The 25,508-nt window shown below is 38.1% G+C and overlaps 1 protein-coding gene across 1 annotated transcript; it reads right to left on the bottom strand.

Moving 5' to 3' along the window:
• Window positions 7,732–9,905, bottom strand: LOC8059870 (transcription factor HHO2). Its single transcript, XM_002459227.2, has 5 exons — window positions 9,539–9,905; window positions 9,248–9,417; window positions 8,728–9,130; window positions 8,508–8,584; window positions 7,732–8,385 (listed from the first exon to the last, which is right to left on the bottom strand). Exons 1-5 carry the CDS (start codon window positions 9,843–9,845, stop codon window positions 8,161–8,163), a joined length of 1,182 nt encoding a protein of 393 aa, XP_002459272.2. The 5' UTR covers window positions 9,846–9,905; the 3' UTR covers window positions 7,732–8,160.

Below are 25,508 nucleotides of genomic sequence, written 5' to 3'. Positions count from 1 at the left end.
TACAATTTTGGTGAAATTCCATTGAAATTTTCAAAATATCATCTTTTCTTGTTGGAGTCTAAAAAAATTGTATTAGCTATACTTCTTCAATTAAATTCATCTTTCACTACAACTTTTTTTCGCTGGAGTCCAAAAAAACTAAAGATAAATTAAAGATGTTTCATTTAAGACAAAGCTACACGACATGAAAAAAGAACGGAGTGAGTACAAGTAAATTTGTCTTTGAAGCGTCGTAGTTTTCATGAAAAATACATCACTAATCTGATAAATTAAAAGACTCATCAAAAGGTATGTGTAGTAGACAAGATTATATATGTGTCGAAAACTAAACTTACCTAGCTTGAGAGAGTGACGGTGGGACAGTGCGGCAGCTGCTAAGGAACTGCTAGTCAGCCTGTCAATAGATGATGCATGCATGTTCTAGTAGGAGAAAATGAAAATGAAAAATAGATGCATATATATCTAGCCGTCTGTAATCTGCAGTATCATGCGGCAAGTAGTAACTGACAGTGGAATGAGGCTACAGAGGTTGGTTAATTAGCTGCACATGCAAGCATGATATATACAGTACTCCACTACGTATCTGCAGTACTATTTTATTTATTACATACTGTATGTATGCAGTAGCATATATTATGAACGCATGACTAAGGCATTGTTTAGTTTCCAAAAAATTTTGTAAAATTTTTCAAATTCCCTGTCACATCGAATCTTTAGACGTATGCATTGAGTATTAAATATAGACGAAAATAAAAACTAATTGCACAGTTTGGTCGAAATTGACGAGACGAATCTTTTGACCCTAGTTAGTCCATAATTGGACAATATTTGTCAAATACAAACGAAAGTGTCACTATTCATATTTTGCAAAAAAATTTTGAAAGTAAACAAAGCCTAAAGAAGTGTGCTGCATGCGGCGGTATATACACGTGGTCACATCACACACAGGATTATATTATACTACTTAAGTGCTGACTGATGGTAGGATTAGTTGTTTAAACGTGGGGTGTTTGTGTAGTGGCTGCCTAAAGCTCGAACATGAAGGCTGATCCATGACACTGACTGACAGTGACAGTGAGCTTTGATTAGCTAGACTATGGCTGCATGCATATGTGGCCGCTGAACCGTGTCCGCCGGCCTCTATGCCTCTATTGGCATTTCTTTACTGTATTTGTTTTCTTTCTTTTTTGCTTCTTCAAAATTTTTGGATTTAGCTCTTATAATATTTCTATTTTATTTGGTAATTAGTGTTTAATCATAAACTAATTAGATTTAAAAGATTTATCTCATAAATTACATATAAATTATATAATTAATTATTTTTTATATATATTTAATGTTCTATACATACGTTTAAAGATTCGATATAATAGGATGAAAGAAATTTTTAGAAACTGCAGGGCCTTTTTATTAGGCCACTACTAGCACTAGAGTACTCCTACGGAGTAGTAGACTGTAGAGTATGTCTGCCTGATATGCTTTCCCTTTTCTTTTCTTTTAGTCCCTTTTTCCTTTGATCCAAATGGAAACACGCCGCGATGTGTGCCGGCGATCACGGCATATATCTCTAGAGAGAAAAGCCTTTGGTTGTCAAGCCTTCTGATTTGCCACATCTTAAAATCGTTGGCACGTACTACTAATTATTACATGATTCACATTGGCTCTCATATCGGAGTTTCTTCAATCCTCTACCCCGCATTTCCGTTGGTCCAAGATAATCATAGCCTGATAGCCTCTCAAGTCACAGTAGTTTTATTACATCAAATTGTTACATAGCTTTATAATTTGTAGTAAAACATGGCAGTACGTCTATAACATTACATCAGTTTTTCATCGAAAACCAACATGCATGGAATATTTCTTTGACCGTGCATTGATTTAGGCCTTGTTTAGATAAAAAAAACTTTTTGGATTTTGACACTGTAGCACTTTCGTTTATATTTGACAAACATTATCTAATCATGGAGAAACTAGACTTAAAAGATTCGTCTCGTGATTTACAAGTAAACTGTACAATTAGTTATCTTTTTTATCTATATTTAATGTTCCATGCATGTGCCGCAAGATTCGATGTGATGGGGAATCTTGTAAAGTTTTGGGTTTTTGGGAACAAGGCCTTAGTATTCCATTTGTTCAATTTTTTTTCAAAAACAAAAAAAAATTAGTCAAAAAGTCCAGATATGTCTGGCTCAGAACAAAGCTAAAATTAGCTATATATATATATATATAGTTTACAACGACACGGAAGGAGTATCAGTGTAGCCAAGCTTTTTACATGTCTGTGTATTTATTCACAACGTTGTATTTTTACGTAATAACCTTATTACTTGTGACGAAGCTCGACACCGACCAGACGACAAAACCCTAGCAAACTGTACTATGGCACTAGGACGGTCGGTCTGGGGTGATAGATTAACCGATAAAAGTGACGCGCGGTCTTCATGTGTAATCATGCTTAGCGTGGGAGCGTGACTGACTATCACCTTTCACCATCATTGTTATTATTATTACCAATATATATCCTCCTGCTTGTGTACACATACTCACGACATACACATAGTATCCGTTACCACTTTCAGCACATTTGAACGGTTACTTTTGTCTTCTCCGTCCTTCCAGTATCATCATCATTGTCACCACTGTGAGTCTGTTACTAAACTCCTCCTTTTTAAAGAAAAAAAAAAGAATAAGACGTGGTTCGTTGCAGCTTAACGCTAGCACTGCTGGTAAGCTCGTTGAACGTCAGGCTTATTCAGACACGGATACAGTATCGGATGTTGAATATTCAGACTCGGATATAGACAGATCTAAACTTCTCTAAACGAATTCGGTCTCGAATACGATCGGAAAATATTTGTACCGTTTTCATCCCTAATGATGATGGATTAATGGGCTGATTCGGCTTCCTCGGCCCAACATACGAACTACTTGCTCGGCCCAATCTGTACATAGTTTACCTATATGGGCCAGAGGTTCGGCCGATGAATTTGTGTGCCAGGCTCTCACAGCCCTATTGGTTAGGGCTGTTCAATTGGTTCGCTTGTCTTTTCCTTTAAAAAAAAAAGGTTCGCTTGTCTTATAAATTATATTTTTTTTTGTTAGCGGTATTATTTTTAGCTATGATTTTTCGGATCAGCGAACGGTTTGAAGTTCCATTGGTTTATTTATTTATATCCACACACCACAAAAACAGTTATGGAGACCCTTCAACTACGACTCGGACAAGTTGTGATTAGCTCAATTTATTAGATTTTTTTTAACCTTATGAGGTCAATCTCATGGGAAGTTTCTTCGGTTTCCAAGATTTATTTACAAACAATGTGCTCTAGTTTTATCCCATACAATTCATTTTGAATCCAATAAAAATTTGGTCATCTCTCTCTTTATTACCATTGTGCCACGTAGTCACTTCACTTGTATCCCAAGAATATGGCCTATAACATGTGTGTTTTAAGCATCCAGCACTATCCAGTCATATGAGAGCAACTTACCAGTGATCCTATTTTCTACTTGGATGCTCACCTCTATTTTTGTTGTCCTAAATTTGTGTTTCCACACTAGCAATTACACCTAACACAAAGATCTTCAAATTCCTTCTCATAGCCACCGACACATAGGACCTGCCTGTCAATGAAACTCTCCCTTTCTTCTCTTTTTCTTGATGTTATGGAGGTGTTGGCCAGGGAGAATTTTTTTTATTTTTAGATCTGCTTTTGAAAATATTTTTAAAACTAGGCCGTTTGGACCCGCCACCATGCATGGCGGGGCAAATCCACAGAACCCCGCCATGCATGGCGGCGGGGTACTACTGCTGACATGGCATGGTTCAGAGGGACACCTGCTGACGTGGCTAACACGTGGCGGGGTACGTGGCAAATAGTACCCGCCACGCATCATGGCGGGATGCAACCCCGCCGCCCATCATGGCGGGGTGCTCCCTGTCTGACAAAATGGCACACTCCTGGTTTCTCTGTGTTTTCTGGTGGTACTTTCGTTCATTTGTGGTAATTATTGTCTGTAATTTGCACTAATTATATAGTTTGACTGTAAATCACGAGTCAAATTTTTTAAGCCTAGTTACTTTATAATTAGATAATTTTTATTAAATAAAAATGAAATTGCTACAGCGTTAAAATCTAAAAAGTTTTTAGATCTAAACAGTCCAGGTGTATGCGTGGAGAGAGAGGGGTCTGGCCGCGTGGGGAAGTGAGAGGCAAATGACAGTAGTATAGCGTGTTGGGCCTTGTTTAGTTTTTAAAAAAATTCTGCAAAATTTTTCAGATTTCTCGTCATATCAAATCTTTAGACGTATATTTCTAACTTTAAATAAATTTCTTTTAAAATTAAATTTAAATATCTATTTAATGATACTAATTTTATATTATAAATATTAATATTTTTAATAAATATTTAATCAAAATTATTTTTCAGAAGAAAAATAACAGATATTTACGAACAGGAAACTACAGCAGCCGCACTGTGCGCGCAGCACTGTGCGCGACTGCGCGCGTGCTGCTACACAGCAGCAGCACTGTACCTACAGCACTGTAGAGCAGCAGCAGCACTGTACGCACAGTGCAGTTTTCCCGTTCCTAAATGGTTATTTTTCTTCTGAAAAATAACTTTGATTAAATATTTATTAAAAATATTAATATTTATAATATAAAATTAGTATCATTATATAGATATTTAAATCTAATTTTTAATAAATTTATTTGAAGTTAGAAATATATCTAAAGATTTTATGTAATGAGAAATTTGAAAAATTTTGCAAAATTTTTTGGAACTAAACAACGCGCAACACCCTAGACTGTCACTTTGCCTATTTGCATGCGCAGCTCCTCTTTCTCTCTCCAGGCATATACAGTATGGCCTGACCTTGTTTAGATCCAAAAATTTTTTAGATTTTAATACCATAATAATTTCATTTTTATTTAATAAAATTTATCTAATTATAAAGTAACTAGTCTTAAAAAATTTGACTCGTGATTTACAGGCAAACTGTATAACTAGTGCAAATTACAGTCAATAATTACTACAAATGAACGAAAGTACCACCAGGAAACACAGAGAAACCAGGAGTGTGCCATTTTGTCAGACAGCTATGATGGGCGGCGGGGTTGCATCCCGCCATGATGCGTGGCGGGGTACTATTTGCCACGTACCCCGCCACGTGTTAGCCACGTCAGCAGATGTCCCTCTGAACCATGCCATGTCAGCAGTAGTACCCTGCCGCCATGCATGGCGGGGTTCTGTGGATTTGCCCCGCCATGCATGGTGGCGGGTCCAAACGGCCTAGTTTTAAAAATATTTTCAAAAGCAAATAAAATTTGAAATATGTTTTAAATTTGGGCTAAAAATAAAAAAAAAATTCGCCAGGGAGCCAGCCATGGGTGGACGCGCCACTCCGCCCCACGTTCGAGAAAATCTGACACGTAGAAAATCTGTCTGTCTTCAGTATTTTCATGTGAAATGAACGGAATCATGTGAATTTTTGTATAATTCTTATGAAATTCTTGCGTTCAAACGAGCCGCTGTTTATCGGGGAAAAAACGGAGGATCAGAAGGTAAGAAGCACAGGCACACGGCAACGTGTGTTTTTCAGCAGAGCAATGCGTAAAAAAAATGATTTTGCACCAGTGCAATGAGTATGAATATGATTTTGCACTAAGTGCAATGAACAAAAAGAATATTTATAGGAAGCTACGCTTCCTTGTTCCTTGCCGGAGCATGCATGATCATGGAACCAGCAGCTAGGGTAGAAACAAGAAGATCATATCTTGCCGTTTCTCAGTCAGAAACGAATATCCCCTCACTTTTTTCTTCTCATATTTAGGAGGTGTTTGGTTGGTGTTAAAGTTTAACAACTATTATAGTATTTTCATTTTATTTGGTAATTGTCTAATCATGAACTATTTAGACTTAAAAGATTCATCTCGCAAATTACTCTCTAACTATATTTTTAATTTCACAAATAATTTATATTTAATACTCCATACAAATATTGAAACATTCGTGAAATAAAGTTTAACTTCCTAAAGCAAAGGCCTTATCATACGTGAGAAAATAATTGAAGACGGAATATAATATTCCGATTCCGATTCCGACGAGCTTTTGGTTTGAACATTGGGTTGTCCGGTAGTGTCCACCCTCAGTCTCTCTCTGTCGAAAGTGACAGGCCGCCGCGCCGATCCATCAACGGCGGGGAATATTCAGAGCCTCACCGAGGCCGTTCATCCAAAGGAAGATTCCATTCCACATCGTCTCTCTCTGTCGCTGTACACTGCTGCTTCCTCCGTCTCCGTCTTAGAGAGGATTTCACGGGGATCCGCGGTGAAAACCGACTGAAACCGACACTCACTCACCCACACCTTGTGTCACTCCATTCTGATTATGTAGGTGTAGGTCCTCTTTGATTTTAACCTGTTTTGGTTAATTCCTGCGCCATGGAAAAAACCGGTGTAACGAGGACGAGATTGAGAGTCTGAATCTCAATCCTGCGAAGAACTCACTAACATAACATGTCGGAGTTTTGCACAGTCAGCAGCGAGCTAGTGCTAATTAATAAAGTTGATCAAGGACTGAAGAGACGCTGAGTGACACACGGAGAGAGTGACAGTGTCAGACATGTTCAAAGTAGCCGCGGGGAATGCCTGGAGAATATCCTCCAGACGCTTCGCTGTGGATAAGAGCACACAGGGACCCAGTGGCCACTATACAAACATTACTCTGACCGGCAGCGACAGGGACGCCGGAGTTGTTAATGCCGGCAGCGTGCACCGCATGCAGGCTTGCAGTACGGAGAGGAAGGAGGTCTGCATGCCAAGAACGCCCGCCGTCAGCAACGGTGAGGTTCTTGGCGTGCGTCGCCACTGTGCGAGGCTCCGGGCAACGGCTCACCTGCAGCCGCCGGCCAGCCGGCCGGCCGGAGCAGTCTCTCTCTTTTCTTGGTGCCGGTGCCGGACGGTTGGGGGAAGGCAGGGGAGGAACAGAGAAAGGCTGCTGCCGTGCCCGTGCTCTGTTTCGTCAGTTCAGTTCAGTTCCAGTTCATTCTCTTTTTCTGTAAAAAAAAACTGATGACTTCTAGAGAGTACACACAGTACAGGAACATGTTGTTGATGATGAGGAAAAGTAACAGTAACAACATGTTTGTTGGTGAGTGGTTATCAGGATTTCAGTCAGGACCACCCCTCAAGTTCCAAGGACAGCATCCAAAGTTTCTATTCAATGCTGGAGCTGGAATAGGAATATTTCAGCAGGATTTTTCCTTCCTTCCATCCTTTCAGTTGGACCTGAATGATATGCATCTGGAAAGCCACGGAGATACTGTTACCCACCACATTACAACAGTAACAGAACCAAAAAAAAAAAACATAGGTGCACTCTAGAAGCATAACCTGAATACAGCATGTGCTTGCAACAATTCAACTTAACTGTCCATTCCACAACAAATAGCAAAAAGTACTTTTATCAGAAAAAGGCACAACCAGAAACTGGATAGCATGTACCAGCAACAATTCAACTCACTCGGCGACGAACAGGCAAAAATATTTTGTTTACAAACAATTCGACTTAACTGTTCATTCCACGGCGAACAGCAAAAACATTTTATTCAGAAAAAAATGGCACAACCAGAAATTGAGTAGCATGCACTTGCAACAATTCAACTTAAATGTCAATTCCAGCACCAACAGCAAAAAAGTTTTATTAAAAAACTAGCACAATCAGAAATTGACTGTAGCCATTAAGCTTAACTGTTCAATCCATGATGAACAGCAGAAACATTTTATTCAACGAAAAGAAGAATCAAAGATGATGATAATTGACAACGACGGATATGGGTAAACTCTCTCGGGGCGAAAATTGTAGCTCTGCCCGAAACATGGATTAGCAAGCCTCAAAACTGTAACTAGTATCATCTCTTTGGGATGTACAAACCCGACAACGACGCACCATCAGTTTGATCTCGAGCGCTCAAGGCCCGATCTCATCTCATCTCCCTGTATGTAACTATGTATGTGTACAGATAGCTACACTACTCCCAAGTCCCCTCCTGATTCCTGAAGCTGCAATTGGTGGCCTCGGTCATGGCGATCCACCATGCCAAAACCCTCCCCTCTCTGAACAGACACGGATGATGCACCAGCAGCAGCCTCTTCATCATTTCCAGCCATAGCTTTCTGACCGGCCATCTTCCTCCTCGCAGCTGACGGTGGCCGCCGACGAGACGGCGATGCCTGAGGCGGTGGAGAAGTGGAGGGGCCCATGGGGAGACCCAGACTGAGAGCTGCTTTGCTCCTGGGGAATCCAGAGCCCTCCCACGAGCATAATCGGCTGGCTCACCACGCCTGATCCAGGCGCCCTTCGGTTGTGCAGCCGGTATTTCTGAAGAAACATCAGAATCAGAGAATCCATGTCAGCAATTCTCACAACAGACAAGGGCAATGAATCTTCATCTACCAGAGATGAGATGGATGAATGTCAAGGGGAGCTGCTGGATTGCTAACCTGAAGATGGCTCTTGACTTCGTCGTTTGTTAGGCCATCCACCTTCATCAGCTCCCTGATTTGCTTCGGGGTGGCAACTGCAGACACGGCATGAATGAATGAACTCATTAATTCCAAATTTATGTTTCTAATATGGCGAGCAATTAGGCAATACTAACATGTTGGTGCCCAAAACTGGCAAGAAAAATTGTGAATTTGGTATCTGAAGAAGAAGTCTCACCTTGGGGGCCACCGAGTTGATTCAAGGCGGCGACGAACTGGCGATGCAGCTCCGTCGACCAGCAACGCCGAACCTTCCTTGCCTGCTGCTGCTGCTGCTGAGCTGTCTGCTGCTGCGATTGGGACTGGAGGCCAAGCGCAGGGGCAGCTGGCGCCATGGCGGCCGCCCTCGCTGCTGCCTGCGCAAGCCCCACCACCTGGCGCCGGCTCTCCTCGGCGGCGCTCTTGGTCGCCGGCGGCGACAGCAAGGACAGATCCGGCATCCCGACGCGCGCAGCCTTGTCGTCCGTTCTCAAGCAGAGCGACGCGAACGCCGGCGCGCCGGAGCCCACAGCAGCCTTGAACGGCAAGAGAGCGCCGCCGCGGGACTTGGCCTCCGGCAAACTCCTCCCCTTGTCTTGCTTCTGCGATCGCAAAGCTCCAAACTTTTAGGCTACCGACAATCGAGCACCAGACACCCCCCAGATCCTGTCCCCGGTGAGCATTCAAGTCGCCGTATCGGTGATCGAATCGTGCCGTACCTCTGATTCCGCGTCCTCCCGGCCGGAATCGCCCGTCCAGAGCTGCGCCGTGCTCATCCACTTGCTCTTGTCCCCAGCGGCGCCGTCCTCGTCCTCCTCCGCCGCCGGCAGGCTGCGATCACTTCTCTTCGTCGTCTTCTTACCGGCCTCCTCCTTCATGACATCAATCACTGCGCACACGCCACCGCATCGCCGCGTAAGAAAAAACCGCCCCCCAAAAATGGAAAAGAAGCGAAAGGAAAAAGAATCACAGGTGAGAAAAAAAGGGGGAAGAGGTAGGTGCGCGCTCACCGTCGGCGAGGAGCCGCGCGCAGAGGGGGAGCTCCCGCTTGAACATCTCGATCTTGCCCCGCTCCTCCTCGAGGCGGCGGATGCAGGCGTCCATGTCCGGCGCAGGCGCGTCGTCCTTGCTCTGCCTCACGGCCTTGGTGGCGAAGTGCCTCAGATCCAGGCTCAAATCGGCGCCCATCCCGATCTCCACGACGTCGAGCCCCATCGTCGCGATGAATCTGTCTACGGTGGTGTCCTGTGTGCCGGAAGGGAGAAGTGCGCGGGCGGCGGATGGGAACGGAGGGAGGTCGTGGAAGGTGAGCTCCATTTATAGGGGAGCCGAGCAGAGGAGGAAAAAAAACTGAAGATGGAGTGGTAGAATCTAGGAATCAACAAGCACGAGTTTTCACGTCCATTGGAATATTTGCAGGAAGGCCCCTTATGTCTGTAGTATATTTTCAGTGCTATATATACTCTTACATGTAATAATAAAAAAGTTTTGGCTAACATTTGATAAAATATAGTCCAATGCATCTAGCCCATTAGCGGGTTTTCAAGCTTGGTTACACTAGGAAAAAACCGGGTCAACGATTGTTTCTCTATCAGTTATAATAAAAGCATACGACAAAACTTTCGTCATCATTTTGGAAGAAACTACTAGCGATTTAGTATCCCTCCGTTATAAGTTAACGTGTATCTAAATAATGTTATGTCTAGATACATAACAAATTCGATGTACTAAAGATCAAAACAACTTATAATTTGGAACGATGGAGTACATTATTTGTCATAGAGAAAGACCCTATGCATTTGTAGCATTTTTAAATTTAGTGCTATATTTGCCCTTATGTGTAATAAAGGTTGGCTAACAATTCTTAACAAGTCTCATGTTGTTTTAGCTTGATTTCGGGCTCGATTTCATCTCAAAACCTAGATCAAGCTTGGCTCTTTTTTACTCTTAGTGAGACGAAGTTTTTGTCACCATTTCAGAAAAAAATAACCTTTTAAACATTTAGTACATTATTTGTCATATAAGACCCCTTATGTTTGTAGGATGTGTTTAGTTTAGTACTATATTTGCTTTTGTAAGAAAGGTTTTTGCCAACGTTTCATAACACAAGCTTAAGATGTATTAGACAGTTTTCAAGATCACTTTCATCTCAAACCTGGATCAATCTTGGTTCCTTTTTACTACTAATAAAAACCTATGACGAAACTTCTGTCATTAGATTTAGTACATTATTTGTTGTATAGGAAAATCCCTTGTGTTTGTAGGATATTTCAATTTAGTACTAAATCTGCTCTTATAATAAAGGTTTGGCTAACATTTCATAAACAAAAGTCCAATGGTGTATTAGCCTATTTTGGGGCTCGGTTTCATCTAAAAACCTGGATCAAATTTGGTTCTTTGTTACTCCTAATAAAAACCTACGATGAAACTTGTCATTGTATTGGGAAAATAAACAATCTTTTATAGATTTAGTACATTATTTGTCTTAATAGAAACCTCTTGTGTTTCTAGGGTATTTAAAATTTAGTATTTTTACTTTCTCTTGTAATATAGGTTTAGCTAACATTTTATAAACAAGTCCAATGACATATTAGCCAATTCTCGGCTTCAATTTCGCCTAAAAACTAGATCAAAGTTGGCTCTTTTTTACTCCTAATAAAATCGTACGATGAAGCTTCTATCTGGGTTTTGAAAAAGAAATAATCTTTTTACATATTTAGTAGATTCTTTGTCATGTATAAATATCCCTTGTGTTTCTAGGATACTAAGGTTTGGCTAACATTATTTTAGGGACAAGTCCCATGACATATTGGCATGCCTTCGGGTCGTTTTTTCTTAAAAACTAGATCAAGATTGATTTGCTTACTCATAATAAAGATCTTTGACAAATCTTTTGTCATCGTATTTTAAAAAGTACCTGGCCTTTTATAAATTTAGTACATTAATTACTCTATAAATCTACTTAGATTGTAAACTCTCTACTCAAGGAACCTTCTAAGGCCCCTTCTAGAAGGTCTAATTTCTCATTATTTTTTATAACTAGTTTAGTTGCTATAGATTTTGGAAAATAAATAAAAAGATCTGAAGTCTGAAAGGGAAATTATTTTAGGAACTAGTTTAATTGGAAAAAAACGTGTCGTTTAAAAAATTTAGTACATTAATTACTCTACAAATTACTTAGATTCTGTACTTTCTACTCAAGAAACCTTGTATGGCCACATCTAGAAGGTATAATTTATCATTATTTTTATAAAGTGGATTAAGTTGCTATAGATTTTTGAAATAAAAAAAGATCTCTAGTCTAGAAGGGGAAATTATTTTAGGAATTAGTTTAATTCATACATATTTTAGAAAATAAAAAATATTTCAAATCAAGAAGGGCAAATTTAATGACGATATTCAGTTCATGTTTGGTAGAGCTCATCCTGCTCCTAATTTTTAGTGACTATTCATCCTCTAAGTTATTCTCTAAGGGAAGTTATTTTGTGGCTAAAAGCGATTCTGTAGAATAAACTCTCTGAATAAAGTGATTCTATAAGTGGAATGAACAAGAACAAACTACTTTTTCAGTTCGTAGTCTCCTAGTTCATTCATAGAATCACTTCTCAACTTGAAATTTGCGCTCAGGATCTCTGCCAAGTAGGTCCTAGAGTACTGCTAATGACTTATGTGAAATTATAGGATGATAGAGGAGTAAACATCAATATTTTTAAGCAAAAACAAAAACTCAATCTTGGATGACTTGTTGAATGCATTTGAAATAATTGATAGTGACATCGTAATTAGTTGCGTACAGTTATATGCATGGTAAAAAAAAATCTAAACATTAAACATTAATTAGCACATATTGAATTACATCGATTGTTCTTCTATTTTTTAGATTTCACCATTGTCTTTTGTATTGGTTGAATTTTGATGCCTAGTACCTCATGTTTCTTTTGTGGGTTGTTAGTCTATTTTATTCTTTAAAACAATTAATGATTATTTTTCATAGATAGTAGCTGGATTTAACACAAACAAGAATGTGATACTTATTGTGGTGGCCTTGAGCATCCATTGTTTGATTTTGAATCATAATACTCCCTTGATCTATAATATATGCCATTATATTGTGTATGCTAGTGATAACTTAATTGTCACTGAAGTTTTAACACTACTATAAATCTCATCAAAAGTGCTTAGGAATATATTATTCATTTTTCTTGAACTATTATATTCCTTAAACTTCTTAGGTAATTTTATTGTGGACTAGAAAGATGATAAGATGTTTGAAAATCCTATTGTGTGAGCACTTAATTTGACACATGTCCATGGCCTGGCCACCACTTTGCTTAGGACTATATATATCTTGAAATAGCTAAATATTGCCTGCTGCTCTCTCAAGACTAAGCTCTACGATGCATAAACCCATGCACTCAAGCATTGCCTAGACTAGCTAGTTTGGCATATATATATATATATATATATATATATATATATATTAATCAAACATATTTAGTTGTGTTTTATGCTATTCGTTCAATATTTTACTATTTGTGTTAAAACTAAAGAGATATTCACCTTCTCTTGATCCTTTGAGCTCCGAATATCCAGGCTAAGCCCAAGTATCTTTTTGGTATATATAGTCTAAACTATGCTAGGGCTGGCTCAATGCTCAAAACTCGAATTGACACTCAAGAAACGATTCGACATTCATCGTAGACATCGTGCAAATTTGGAATATACCCGTTAGCTTTTGCAAGCAAAGGAAATTTCAGGACAAGCATGCATGCATGATGCATGGTTAAAAAAGCCTTCACGACAAAAAGGACACCATAGAAAGATATGTATAAATATAAATAGGATGCCCCCTTTGAAGATGGATAGGAATTGGCTGCGCCTCTCATTGTCTTATTAGGGCAGTGACATCATTTCAACTTGGCATATGCATATGGTGCAGCTGGAATATCCATCTAGGAGATAAGTTTTGTTAGGGAAATGCCAGCAAATTGAGCACACACCTTTTACTTTTATAGGGCAGCTGCGTGTTGTGTGGTGTCATCCCCACTAACTAGTACGTATACTTGTTTGTGTGCTACTATATGTTTCCTCAAAATCAAAGGCATAATATACTCTCTTTTTTTGGAACACATGAATTTCACATAAATTGTATTTAAATTTCATAGAAAAACACACGAATTTAACATATATAAATTGTATTTAAATTTCATAGGAAAGACCAGAAAAAACATTTTTTTTTTGGTTGCAAAGGGGCCTAGCTAGCTAATAAGACTTTCTGAACAAACCAATACTGTATTTTTAGGAGCCAATAACGGTAAAATTGACTCAAAGAATAATATTTCTGTATAAAATCGGTGTCACATCAGATTTTCTCTTTTTCAAAAAGCAAAACAGCAAAGGATTTCCTTGAAAAAGCATGAAAGGAATTTCCATGTAAAAAAAGAGACGTACAATGGATAAAAACCGGTTGAGTAATAAATAAATAAAAGTAGAAAGAGAGAGAACCCCAGCTGTCCAACAATTCCAAATCCAAAGCAATGCAATCCTTGGTGACCAAGCGACAGTAGAAGGCGCCAAATTAAATAGTTGGATTCTTGGGAAGAGGATATGCCGTGCCAACTTTGGACGGCTGCTGATTCAGATTCCAATGCCCCCACCTCCTCCTTTTACCTCCAATCCAACTCTTTCACTTCGAATCCAACACACAAATGTCTAGCAATTTCAGTTCTTCTGTGTTACCAGCTGCTGATTCAGATTCCAATGCCCCCACCTCCTCCTTTTACCTTGAATCCAATTTTTTCACTTCGAATCCAACACACAAATGTCTAGCAATTTCAGTTCTTCTTCTTCTTCTCGGGTGTGGGAGCGGCCGCTCATGAGCTTGATCCGTGGCTGGGACGAACTTGCTCGTCTCGCTACGGATTTTTCCAATAAGAGAATTGTATGCATGTGTAATTATTAAGGATTTTTCCTATAAAGGAATTGGACGTGTGTGAGTATTGGGGATTTTTCCCATGATGTAATTGGACGTGTGTGAGTAGTGTGTGTCCCATAGACACGTTCTAAGATTTCTCGCACAGTCTCATTTGTACTTGAACAAGTTGTCAGAACAGGTGTCTAATACGAGTTTTACAAGAGATATGACAGTGATCTAGCAGTGTTTAAAAAAGCAGAGAGGGGTGAGGAGGAGCAAGGAAATGGAAATATTCTTTTGGCATATTTTGGAAAAATATAAAATAGTACTAGTAGTAGGTGCGGATCACATATCATGAGATGCTTTCTCCTTTGTTTTCTTGGACGTATATGAAAGGGGCAGTAGAAAAAGAATATAGAATATAGAAGAAAATGGCAGCCAGCCAAGAGGAGCCCAGGACCATCATCAGGAGAGAAGATTCCATTCCGTTCCGTTCTGTTCCGGGGCAGTCTTGTGGTTTGGTCGGAGGAGCAGGGGCATTCTCGTCACGTTCTTTGTGGACAGCTTACGCGCACTCGCTTCGCCACGTACTCCCTCTCTCTCTCCCAAAATAAGTGTCGTTTTCGCTTCCCAAGAAATAACTTTAACTAAATATATAATAAAAAAATATTAATATTTATAATACATAATTAATATCATTGGAAAGATCTTTAAGTCTAGTTTTTTAACAAATTTATTTAGAGATATAAATATTACACGTATTTTCTACAAATCGAGTCAAACTTGTGGTACGAAAACCTAAAACGATACTCTTTTTGGGACGGAGGGAGTACATAACTAGGCCGTTCTGTCCAGGTCTTGTTTAGTTGCGAATTTTTTTGGATTTTAACACTGTATTATTTTCGTTTGTCTTTGATAATTATTGTCTAATTATAGAGTAACTAGGTTCAAAAGATTCGTCTCATAAATTATAGATAAATTATATAATTAGTTTTTTTTAATCTATACATTTAGTACTCTATGCATGTGCCATAAAATTTGATATAACGAAGAGTCTTATTTTTTTTTTGAATTTTAGGGTGAACTATGGTTCCGGAACAAGCATAGCATAGCAAAGCATAGGCAATATATATGGCATAGGCTGATCAGATCAGGTCCGTCTGTTTCATGCGCCATGCAGCTACAACCTAGTTCGAGTTTGTAGTAGCATGTATGTAGGACCCGTCACCCTATATGCGAGAGATATACCAAAATCTTGGTCTGGTCATCTTCCATTATGTAGTTTCTGAATTCTGAAAGAAGGAGAGAACCATCAAAAATCAAAGATAAACAAAAAAATACTAAAAAATAGCTTAAATGACGGTGTACGCTCCGTGCCTTATTTAGTTCCAACAAAAATCCAAAAATTTATTAAGATTTTTCGTCACATCAAGTCTTACGACAGATACATTAAGCATTAAATAGAGATAAAAATAATTAATTATACAGTTTACTTATAATTTAAAGATAAATTTTTTAAGCTTAGTTAGTCTATGATTGAATACTAATTATTAAATACAAACGAAAGTGCTACGTATGGCCAAATCCAAAAAAAAAAGGATGTAAACAAGGCCTTAGCTCCAGCCGCTCCTACATATCCACCTCTAGCTCTGGCCACGGTCGGCCATCATTGCTAATTAAAACTAGCCTTCTCCGGTACCATGTCCAGCTTAGCCAAGCAAACATGTTATAAGTGTTCAGTGTCTTCTAGAATAAAATTTTGACAGGAGTCACTGGAGAAACATGGGACAAAGAAGGAACTTCAAGCAAATATTTCCCCAGAGCAGACTTTATCATGGATAGTTACCCGTTTAGTACATAGATCATTTCCGGTGGATCTGGCCATTGTTTCTCTGCTGGGGACATCTCTGATTTTGACAATGGCTGCTGATTCAGATTCTTAAGCACCCTCATCATCATCCTTGTTGTCCTTGAATTCAACACTCAAATTTCTTGCAATTTCATTTCATTTCAATTGCCCCGACGATGAGAGAGAGAGAGGGGAGGGAAGGTGCGGATCACACATCATGAGATGCATTTTTTTCCCACACCATGAGATGCTTTTTTGGACCACTAAAAAATACGTATAAACTACAGTGTGGGAGCGAATTTAAACAAGTATACATTATAAAAAAATAAAAAAAAATAGACTGAGGCTTTCCGAAGGTCGCCAAAAAGATTCCGACTGGTGGCAATTTTGCAGTTTTGGTAGAGGAGCGGGGGCATTCTCGTCACGTCAGGTCCAGTGCGGAGTGGACAGCTTATATTACACGCACCCGGGTCGCCACGTATACAGTTATAAGAAAAACTTTTCATACGTATACACAGGCCCGTCCGTTTCATACACCATGCGCCTATAATACGACCTAGCTAGCTAGCTAAGAGATTGTACCAAATCTCTCGTCTGGTCACCTTCCATTATATACGAACATACACACACATACATAATAGAGAAGTGACCGTCAAAAGTCAAAGATAAACGCTCTAATAGGTCATCAACGAAGAATTGAGTCTACGGAAATGATTTAAGCATGTTGCACGACATTATATATGTGGACGTGTTTTGATCTCGGCCACCGTCTATATATATTATGCCACAGCCGTGGCGACAACATAAAATCATGCACGCGTGCATTTGGTTAACGAAAATGAATAGGTAGTAGGCATAAAATTATACACATTTCTCACAATGGATTACGATTATCTAGAAAAAAACTAAAACGACTTATAATTTAAAACAGAGGATTCTATATCTTCATCTATTTTTCCATTTATGTGTATGTATATATGTATTGGCGTACCGCGTACATACACGTATGCATATAGCCGTACGTGCGTGCCAGCAGCGGCCCGCCAGTAGCAGTAGCAGCTACACATAATAATCTGTTGCGATCGAATAAATGATGATCCAACGTAGTACGATGAGATAAGATAACGTGCCAGATCTTTATTTGGTTCTGTCTGGCTTTTTTAATACTACTGTAGTAGTACTCAGAACTGGCTCATTGTCAACTGTATCAAAGCCGTGTACTCGCTCGATCGTACGTATTTTTTTTTCCGGGGGATACTAGTACATATCGTACACAAATAGAGTCTTGAGAATTCGTACAGGTCGACTAGCTAGGGACTCGGAGTAGTACCGAGATGCTCTATTTATTAATCTAGGACTTATTATTTAGTTCTTGAATTTTTTTGATTTTAACTATTGTAGTTTCATTCATATTTAATAATTATTATTTAATTACAGACTGATAAACTGTGTAATTACTTTTTATTTTTTATTTATATTTAATGCTTTATGTATATATCAAAAAATTCGATGTAACGAAGAATTTTTAAATTATTTGGAAACTAAACTAGGCCCTAGCTGTATAATTTTAGACGAGTTATATATTATTTGCAAGATTCATTGACACCACTGATGCTGTCATAATATATACTATTCTTTATATAACGTACGTGTCGACGTTCTTGCCTGCCACGTGACGAAGCAGCTTGGCAGCTTGCTGCATACAGTACGGTGGACAAGAGGCTTTAAGTAGTATTTTTTTTTTCTTTTAAAAAAAATAATTAATAATATTTTCTATCGTGCAAACAAGCGAGGCGGTATTAGGCGAGAGAGATTCCTCCTGGGTAGGACTTATGGTGTAGTATTTTTTTTTCTTTTAAAAAAATAATCAACAATATTTTCTTGGAGGAGCAGCAAGCAGCAGTGGGGGCAGCAGCTAGCTAGGCTAGCAGCAGGGTTCGCCGCGTCGCATGCTCGTTGCCTTGCCTTGGCACATTCTCCAGGTCGGGATAGAATTTAGAATCTCTAACTTTCATCATGAATAAATAAGAATCTATCGTCTTCTTCTGCTTTATTTGGTCCGCCCTTTTACCATCCGCAATCTATCCCTCGTCTGTCCCTTTTGCCTGGCTGCAAATAAGCTAGTTATTCTCTTAAATAAATTTAGGAAAACAGAAGCATCGTCGACTACTTAAACATGTATAGATCAACAAGAACTTAATCAGCTGATCATGGTACATGGCTATCTAATCCAACCGTACCAAATATGTCTTTCTTTCTTTGCACTACAGGAGTAGGGCACCAATCCACGATACTCCCTATAATTAACAAATGAGTGGTGTTTGAGGTCGTATAATGTAAGTTGACTATTTCAATCTAATTATTTTTTTTGGCATAGTGAAATTACAGATACAACAAATGTTATTTCAGTAGGAACTATTTTTAAGACAATTTTCGGAATGGTTGACTTCATATAAACTCCAAACTGTCATTTATTTGTGACTAGAGGAGGTATTCTATTTGCTAGATAGTTTTTCATTACTGAGGATTGGACAACTACATCCCACTCCCACCTCACTGCTTGGTCACCAAGTTAGAATGGTTTCTTTTGCTGAAGTGATGGTGCGCATGCATTTTCACCCCTGCTTCGATCCTCTCGAGAGAGATAAGATGCAAATGAGAGAAGGGGGAAGGTCAACATCATACCTGCCCTCCCTTATCCACACCCTAGCTAGCTAGGATGCTGACATTGTTCACCACTAGTAGAGAAGACATGTGCTTTGTAGCCACCTCCATTTATGATAATATGTACTAATTTATGATAATGTCAATGCATATTTACAATAGTTGGATTACTATAGCACATCAAGATATTTACCATAATGGTATAATAAACCACTTAGTAAGGAGTTATTGTAATCTTATAAATTAACATAATAATTATCGTAAACAGAGATTATTACTTGGCAATCATAAATAGAGATTATTGATGTACTGCTCAGGTGTTGTATGGGTCTTAGTTATACTATATGTGGTACTAAAAGTATGCTAGCTATCGCGCCAAAAACATGTATACACTATTTTAGAAAAAAAAACAACATTTAGTTCTGTAAAAGCTCTTAGCTTGGAAATTTCAGTGAAAATATATTTTCCCATGTCATGTTCTAGAAAAATGTTAGCTATATATATGCTAAATTAAGAAGGGTCATGTAGAGTGTATGTAAACTTTAGCATCCCTATGGCTCAAATAAACATTCTATTTTATCCTAGTGTTGTAGTCAACAAATTAAACTTTCGTAGATGACAAAACCTGTGAAGGAAAACATAAAGATATTGCAAGATACTACAAAGACTAACTAGGAGTATGTACGAATAAAGAAAACCCAACTAAAAGAAAGAATCTTGGACAACATGATGGTATCTTTTCCCACCTTTCAAAGTGGTGGATTCTAAGGCAAGCAAAGAGGAGGGGCAGAGGATATGAGCACTTTAGAATTTGGATGTGTGCACTTGCTGAGGAATCTCTGCCATCCCACCACCCAAAAGGAAGCCATATGCAAGGAGAAAGCCACCACCAAGGACACACTGCATATATGCATGTGTGGACTATGCCCACAGGATCAGCAGGAGAGCAATGCAAAAGCTACACGCTATTAGATTAGTGGTGAATTAGATTCCCACTTATTATTAGTAAAAAAAAGCACCTTTCTGTGATGCCAATTGCAGTGATGCGTGGATGAGGAGCCAATGGTTTTGATGCCCTCCTTTGGGGTGATGGCAGCCTGCTGCTTTGGGCTGCAATGGTTGGTCCCTTTCTTGCTAGTGCATTGGAGGGATTCGGGGATTCCTCTCTCTCTCTCTCTCTCTCTCCAAACATGATGCCCATATGGTTGATATTAGTCCAGATAAAGAGACAAACTTATATGGATTTGTTGCAATTATTGCCACCGAATTGATCACATCTTCCATTGCAAGCATGTCGCCACTCAACTGTGTACTATTCCAATCTTGATATAGATGATAAACTATATATATCTGGGTCCATGGAGGAACATTATCATGCTATAAAGTGATGTACTTCCTCTGTCCAAAAATAAGTCAGCATTCTAAAGAATAGACACGAAAACCAAGATGAAGGGTTAAAATGACAATACTACCTCTGTATGTTTCCGACATTTTCCTTTTTTCAAGTTGATTTTTATTTCTTTGGTCTTGGTCCGAAGCTGATCACAAGCCTGGTATGTGAACTGTGATCTGCTACCTGCTACTGTACGTGGAATCTCATGCCGTTTGTTCATTTATTTGAGGACAATTTTGAATCGCAAACATGGGATTATTTTGAGACGAAGGGAGCATGTTTTATGTCTACTCAAAACGTACACCTATTTTTTTTAGCTGAATAAGACTTGAACTTTTATTTTGGGGAGAGGATTCATCCTTAAGTATTAAGAAAAACTACTCACTTGGTTCCTAAATAAATAAATAAACTTCTATAACTATTCTAACTCAAACTTTTTAATAATTTCAACAGAATTTTATAGAAAAATATTAATATATATGACTTCAAATTAGTATAGTTAGACACAGCATAAAGTTTATGTTTACACTATACTTCTTTTGGGGTCTTAGTACAATTGTATAAGATTGGTTAAACTTAAGAAAGTGTTTTAGAATAAGTCTAAAAATTGATTTATTCTGGAACTGAGAGGGAGTAGTAGCAAAACTATACTTTCGGGCTTTGACCAATAAGCTATTGAGTTGAATGCATGGAAGGACAGAAATAATGCTGTAATTTTCAACTGGATCCTGAAAAAATTATAATATCTCTTTATAGGGAATCTAAAACATACTCTTAAATATATTATTACTACATATTCTAAGAACAAGGGAATTTTGTCGTCCGCAAAGACAGACCATCCACTTGGCAGCAAGAGATTCCTATTCCCGTTCATGGTGATGCTGATTGCAGGCCAAGTTTTTTTTTTTGTGTGTGTGTGTGTGTGTGTTGTGACCTGATGAAGAAACATATGGGCAGCTTAAAATATATCTAACCAATAATTGATGCGTACCAAGAGGCTGTTTGGATTAATTGACGCCAAGATCCGTGTTAGGCTTAGGCACAACACAACACCAGCTCACTCGCTCGCTCATTTCGTGCCACAGAGTGTGGTGCTCGAATTTGCCACCACATTTGCAGCACCGTCGCAATTCACCATAGCTGAAGCGTGGTAAATGATGGGCTAGAACCAAACAACTCCCTAATAATTCAAGGCGCGCGCCCCCTAGGAATATTCATCATGAGGTCAATCATTGTTCTTCCTTCACGAGGGACCCAAAAGCATATAAAATCCAAGGAATGGATGCAGCTGGGGCTGTTAGGCCTTGTTTAGTTCCTGAAAAAAATTGCAAAATTTTTCAGATTTTCCGTCATATTTTGAATCTTGCGGTATATGCATGAAATATTAAATATAGATTAAAAAATAACTAATTACACAGTTTGTCTGTAATTTATGAGACGAATTTTTTGAGAATAATTAATCCATAATTGGATAATATTTGTCAAATATAAGCGAAAGTGCTACAGTGTCTATATTGTAAAATTTTTTGCAATTAAACAAGGCCTTAATAGTTGGCAGCTAGCTGCATGCAATTTTGCATTGTACTCCCTCTGTCCCAGAAATAATGTGTCTTACTTCTTTTTCTGCCCATAAATTTTAGGTTTTGATTTAAATTAAGCCTTGTTAACTTTAACTAAGTTTGTAAAATAAATTACCAATATTTAATTATAACTTCAATAAAAATATATTATATGACGAAAGTATGACAAGCATTGTTTTCGCTTTATGTAAATTTGACTAGAATGTTTAACTACTGCACTTCAATTGTATCTATCTTTTCTTTATAGTTTAAAATATATACATACTATAAAATTGTGTAATGGATTTAATAATATATGTTTAATATGATAAATATTAGTATATTTTTTATGGAAAAATGATTTAATTTATTTAAAAAGTTCAACTCAAACTACACTCTAGTATTATTGTACTCGCTCTGTATCGGATTTAGAAGTCATTTTAAACAATTTTGGGTCAAATATTGAGAATATAAATCATCAATAACTTTTAAATTGTTGAGTTTACAAATGTGAAAATTATATGAATAGATTTGTCTTGAAAAATATTTGTATAAAAATGTAAATATATTATTTTTTTCTAAATATTTTATAAAAAATAATAGGTCAAAGTTGTATTTTAGAGACCGCTGTCGTGAATAACTTCTAGATACGATACGGAGAGAGTATCATTTCTGACACCGGCACTAGACAGGATAAGGCCATACGTCCAGCTACCAGCTTCCTCATCGAGTCATCCTGCTGGCTTTCAAAACGGCTCCTCGGCGCCTCGAGGAGGCGCAGGGGTATCTCCAAGATATCTGACCCCTCCACGTGGCCATGCGCCAAAATTGTAAATATATATTATTTTTTTTCGAAGAAAATATGTAGTAGCACACGACCTGTACTAGCTAATCTCTTGTTTCTCTCTCCTGATTTGTATTGATTGCCTGCTGTTCCACGATTGAGCCACTCTGTCAATGAGATAGGGGAGAGAAGCTTCTCATTGACAGCTACTATCATAGCTTGAAGTTGACAGTTTGTGTTTACCACTCTAGCTAGTGCATTTTTCTTTTTGTTCTAAGGCCTAACTCTGATGAGCCTTTGTGGTACGGTATATACTATGTGCAAATTTGAACCTAACTGTGATTAGCCTTTTGATCTTGACAATATGAACAACTCAAAATACTCTCTATCCAATAATACTTGACCTTCTAGACTTCCACAATTGTTCCAAAATACTCCTTACGTACCCATAAAGAAAGTCGTTTAGAACAGTGGCATGATCTTCAAAGCCTAACTCTGACTCTTTGTTTTTTTATAAAAATATTTATTAAAAAAGTGGTATATGTATATTTTTATGAAAGTATTTTTCAAGACAAATCTATTCATACGTTTTTCACATTTTCAAACTCAATAACTTAAAAGTTATTTATAATTTATATTTCTAATGTTTGATCCAAACCTTATCCAAAGCGACTTTCTTTATAGGCATGGAGGAAGTAGTTGTTATTCTCACTTTCTCAATGTGTCTCTCTTTTTCTAAAACATCTCTATCTCCCTCTCTCGTTTCATATGCACTATAATTTTACCCTCCTTAGGGCGTCCCCAACGGGACCTGAAATTGTCAACACATATTATTTTTTAAGCCATGTGGATAAGAGAGAACGCGAATAATAGTCGAGTCATGAAGCAGCTATCTCGCACAAAATCCAAAAGGCACCCTATCTCTGACCCGTGGGTCCCTTCTCATCTATCATATCTAGATAATGTTTTCTTCAATATTTTAACTTCCTATCCCTTCTCCTTGCTAGCGATTTCAACTTGTCTGTTGCAGACACCCTTAGTTCTCATAGTCAAAGATAAAAAAACATTTATTATGAGACAAAGGGAGTACTCATCAACAACGTAAGATATAAGGCATAGGATAGAGTCATATATCTAGATACACCTGGACACCTTGTTGTAAATAGGTTAGGACACCAATAACATAGCCATATTAGGCGCCTAGGTGATCCCGTAGAGACCAGAGGATCTATACAAAGAAGCTATACAATCCACCAACATAAGACGTAGAATATATTATCTTCTTGTGAGGGTCTAAATCTGTAAAATTTGTGTCTAGTGTGGCCATCAAGCTATAGATCCATCATCTAGGAAACACCTGACAAATGGAATAGTGCACATAATCAATTTGTCATGTTTCATGTTTGAGAAAGAAAAAACGACAAATAGAATAATGCATAGAATCAATTGGTCCTGTTTTATGTTCGAGGAATAACCATTTCCCCCTCTTCTATGAAAACTTTTTTTTAAAAAACACCTGCAAAATATCCAAAACGTTTTTTTCCTGAACCTTTTTTTTCAAATGCATGGAGTAAATAAATATAAGTTGTCAATTCAGCACACTTCACAGGGTTAGGCACTGGTCGCTGAATAATTATCTGAAGGAGGACTAGTCTGCTAAATTTGAAATCGTCAGGGTTCACTAGCTAATTGCCACTGGTTTGTGATTGGCCCCCAGTTGCACCCAGAATCAGAATCTTCCGATCGGAGTCCGGAGGATCCGAGACACAAATTCTAGTCCCATCAGCCGCGCCGCTTTGAACAGTTGAAGTGGCCTTTAGAAACCATTTGAGTCATTCTCTCTTTGGAATTTCGGATGGTTGTGTTGACCCGGATGCATGCATATGCTTACTGCATTGTTATCAATCAATCAATTAATTAATTAAACAGATGATCTCAATGCGAGATTCTGCACAGCGACAAGGCGATAGCAGTTTAGAGTTTTCTAACCTAGAATCACGAGAATATCTTGTTGAGATTCGATCCATGGCCAGCGAATTCTTATTCATTCATCATACTAAGAACGAAGGTGATGAACTACTATAGTAGTATATCATCATGACTTGTTTTAACTAATTTATTACATGCATCAAGAAAGAAATCCTGGCTCTTTGACCAAGCTTATTGGCACATTTCCCCGTTTATATTGTACTATATATATATATACTACTTCTGGAATTGTATATATACACTAATCCGATATCACTAGTACGTACTAAGTACTACTCCTATATGAGAATAGGAATAAAAATCATTTCTTAAGCGATGCAATGCAAGCGTCTATTTCAGAATGAAAATAGTTTAGTGGTGACGGTTAAGCTGCTCTAGCTTGTTAATTGCCTGCCAGTGACACGTGTGAGGTCCTCTTGTTTGTTTATGTTAGCATTCTTCTTCGGAACGCTCCTCGTGCCCCATCCAATTTTTCCTTCGACCATAGTAAAAAAATTCTTTTGTCAAGATGCGTATCTTCGAAACGACTTCAATTTTCTAGCTGAGTAATGAGTAACTAATGAATCCGCTACAAACAAATGAGTAATACCATATGTGAAGTAAATAATTTAAACAAATTGGAATCGAAGTGGTTACCTAATAAGGAATTCATCAAGGCTGCATCCATATAACCATTTTAGCATCCATGTTCATTCCTCTTATTTACATCAAGAGCTTAATACAAAGTACTTACACTAGTAGAAACTCGAATACTTCTGTGAGTGATGAATTTTTCTGTGCGTTTTTCACGGTACGCATAGAAAAATACCAATTTTTCTGTGCGTTTCA

Source organism: Sorghum bicolor, chromosome 2, assembly GCF_000003195.3.
Source record: "Sorghum bicolor cultivar BTx623 chromosome 2, Sorghum_bicolor_NCBIv3, whole genome shotgun sequence".
NCBI lineage: Eukaryota > Viridiplantae > Streptophyta > Magnoliopsida > Poales > Poaceae > Sorghum > Sorghum bicolor.
This window is presented reverse-complemented; position numbering and strand designations above follow the sequence as displayed.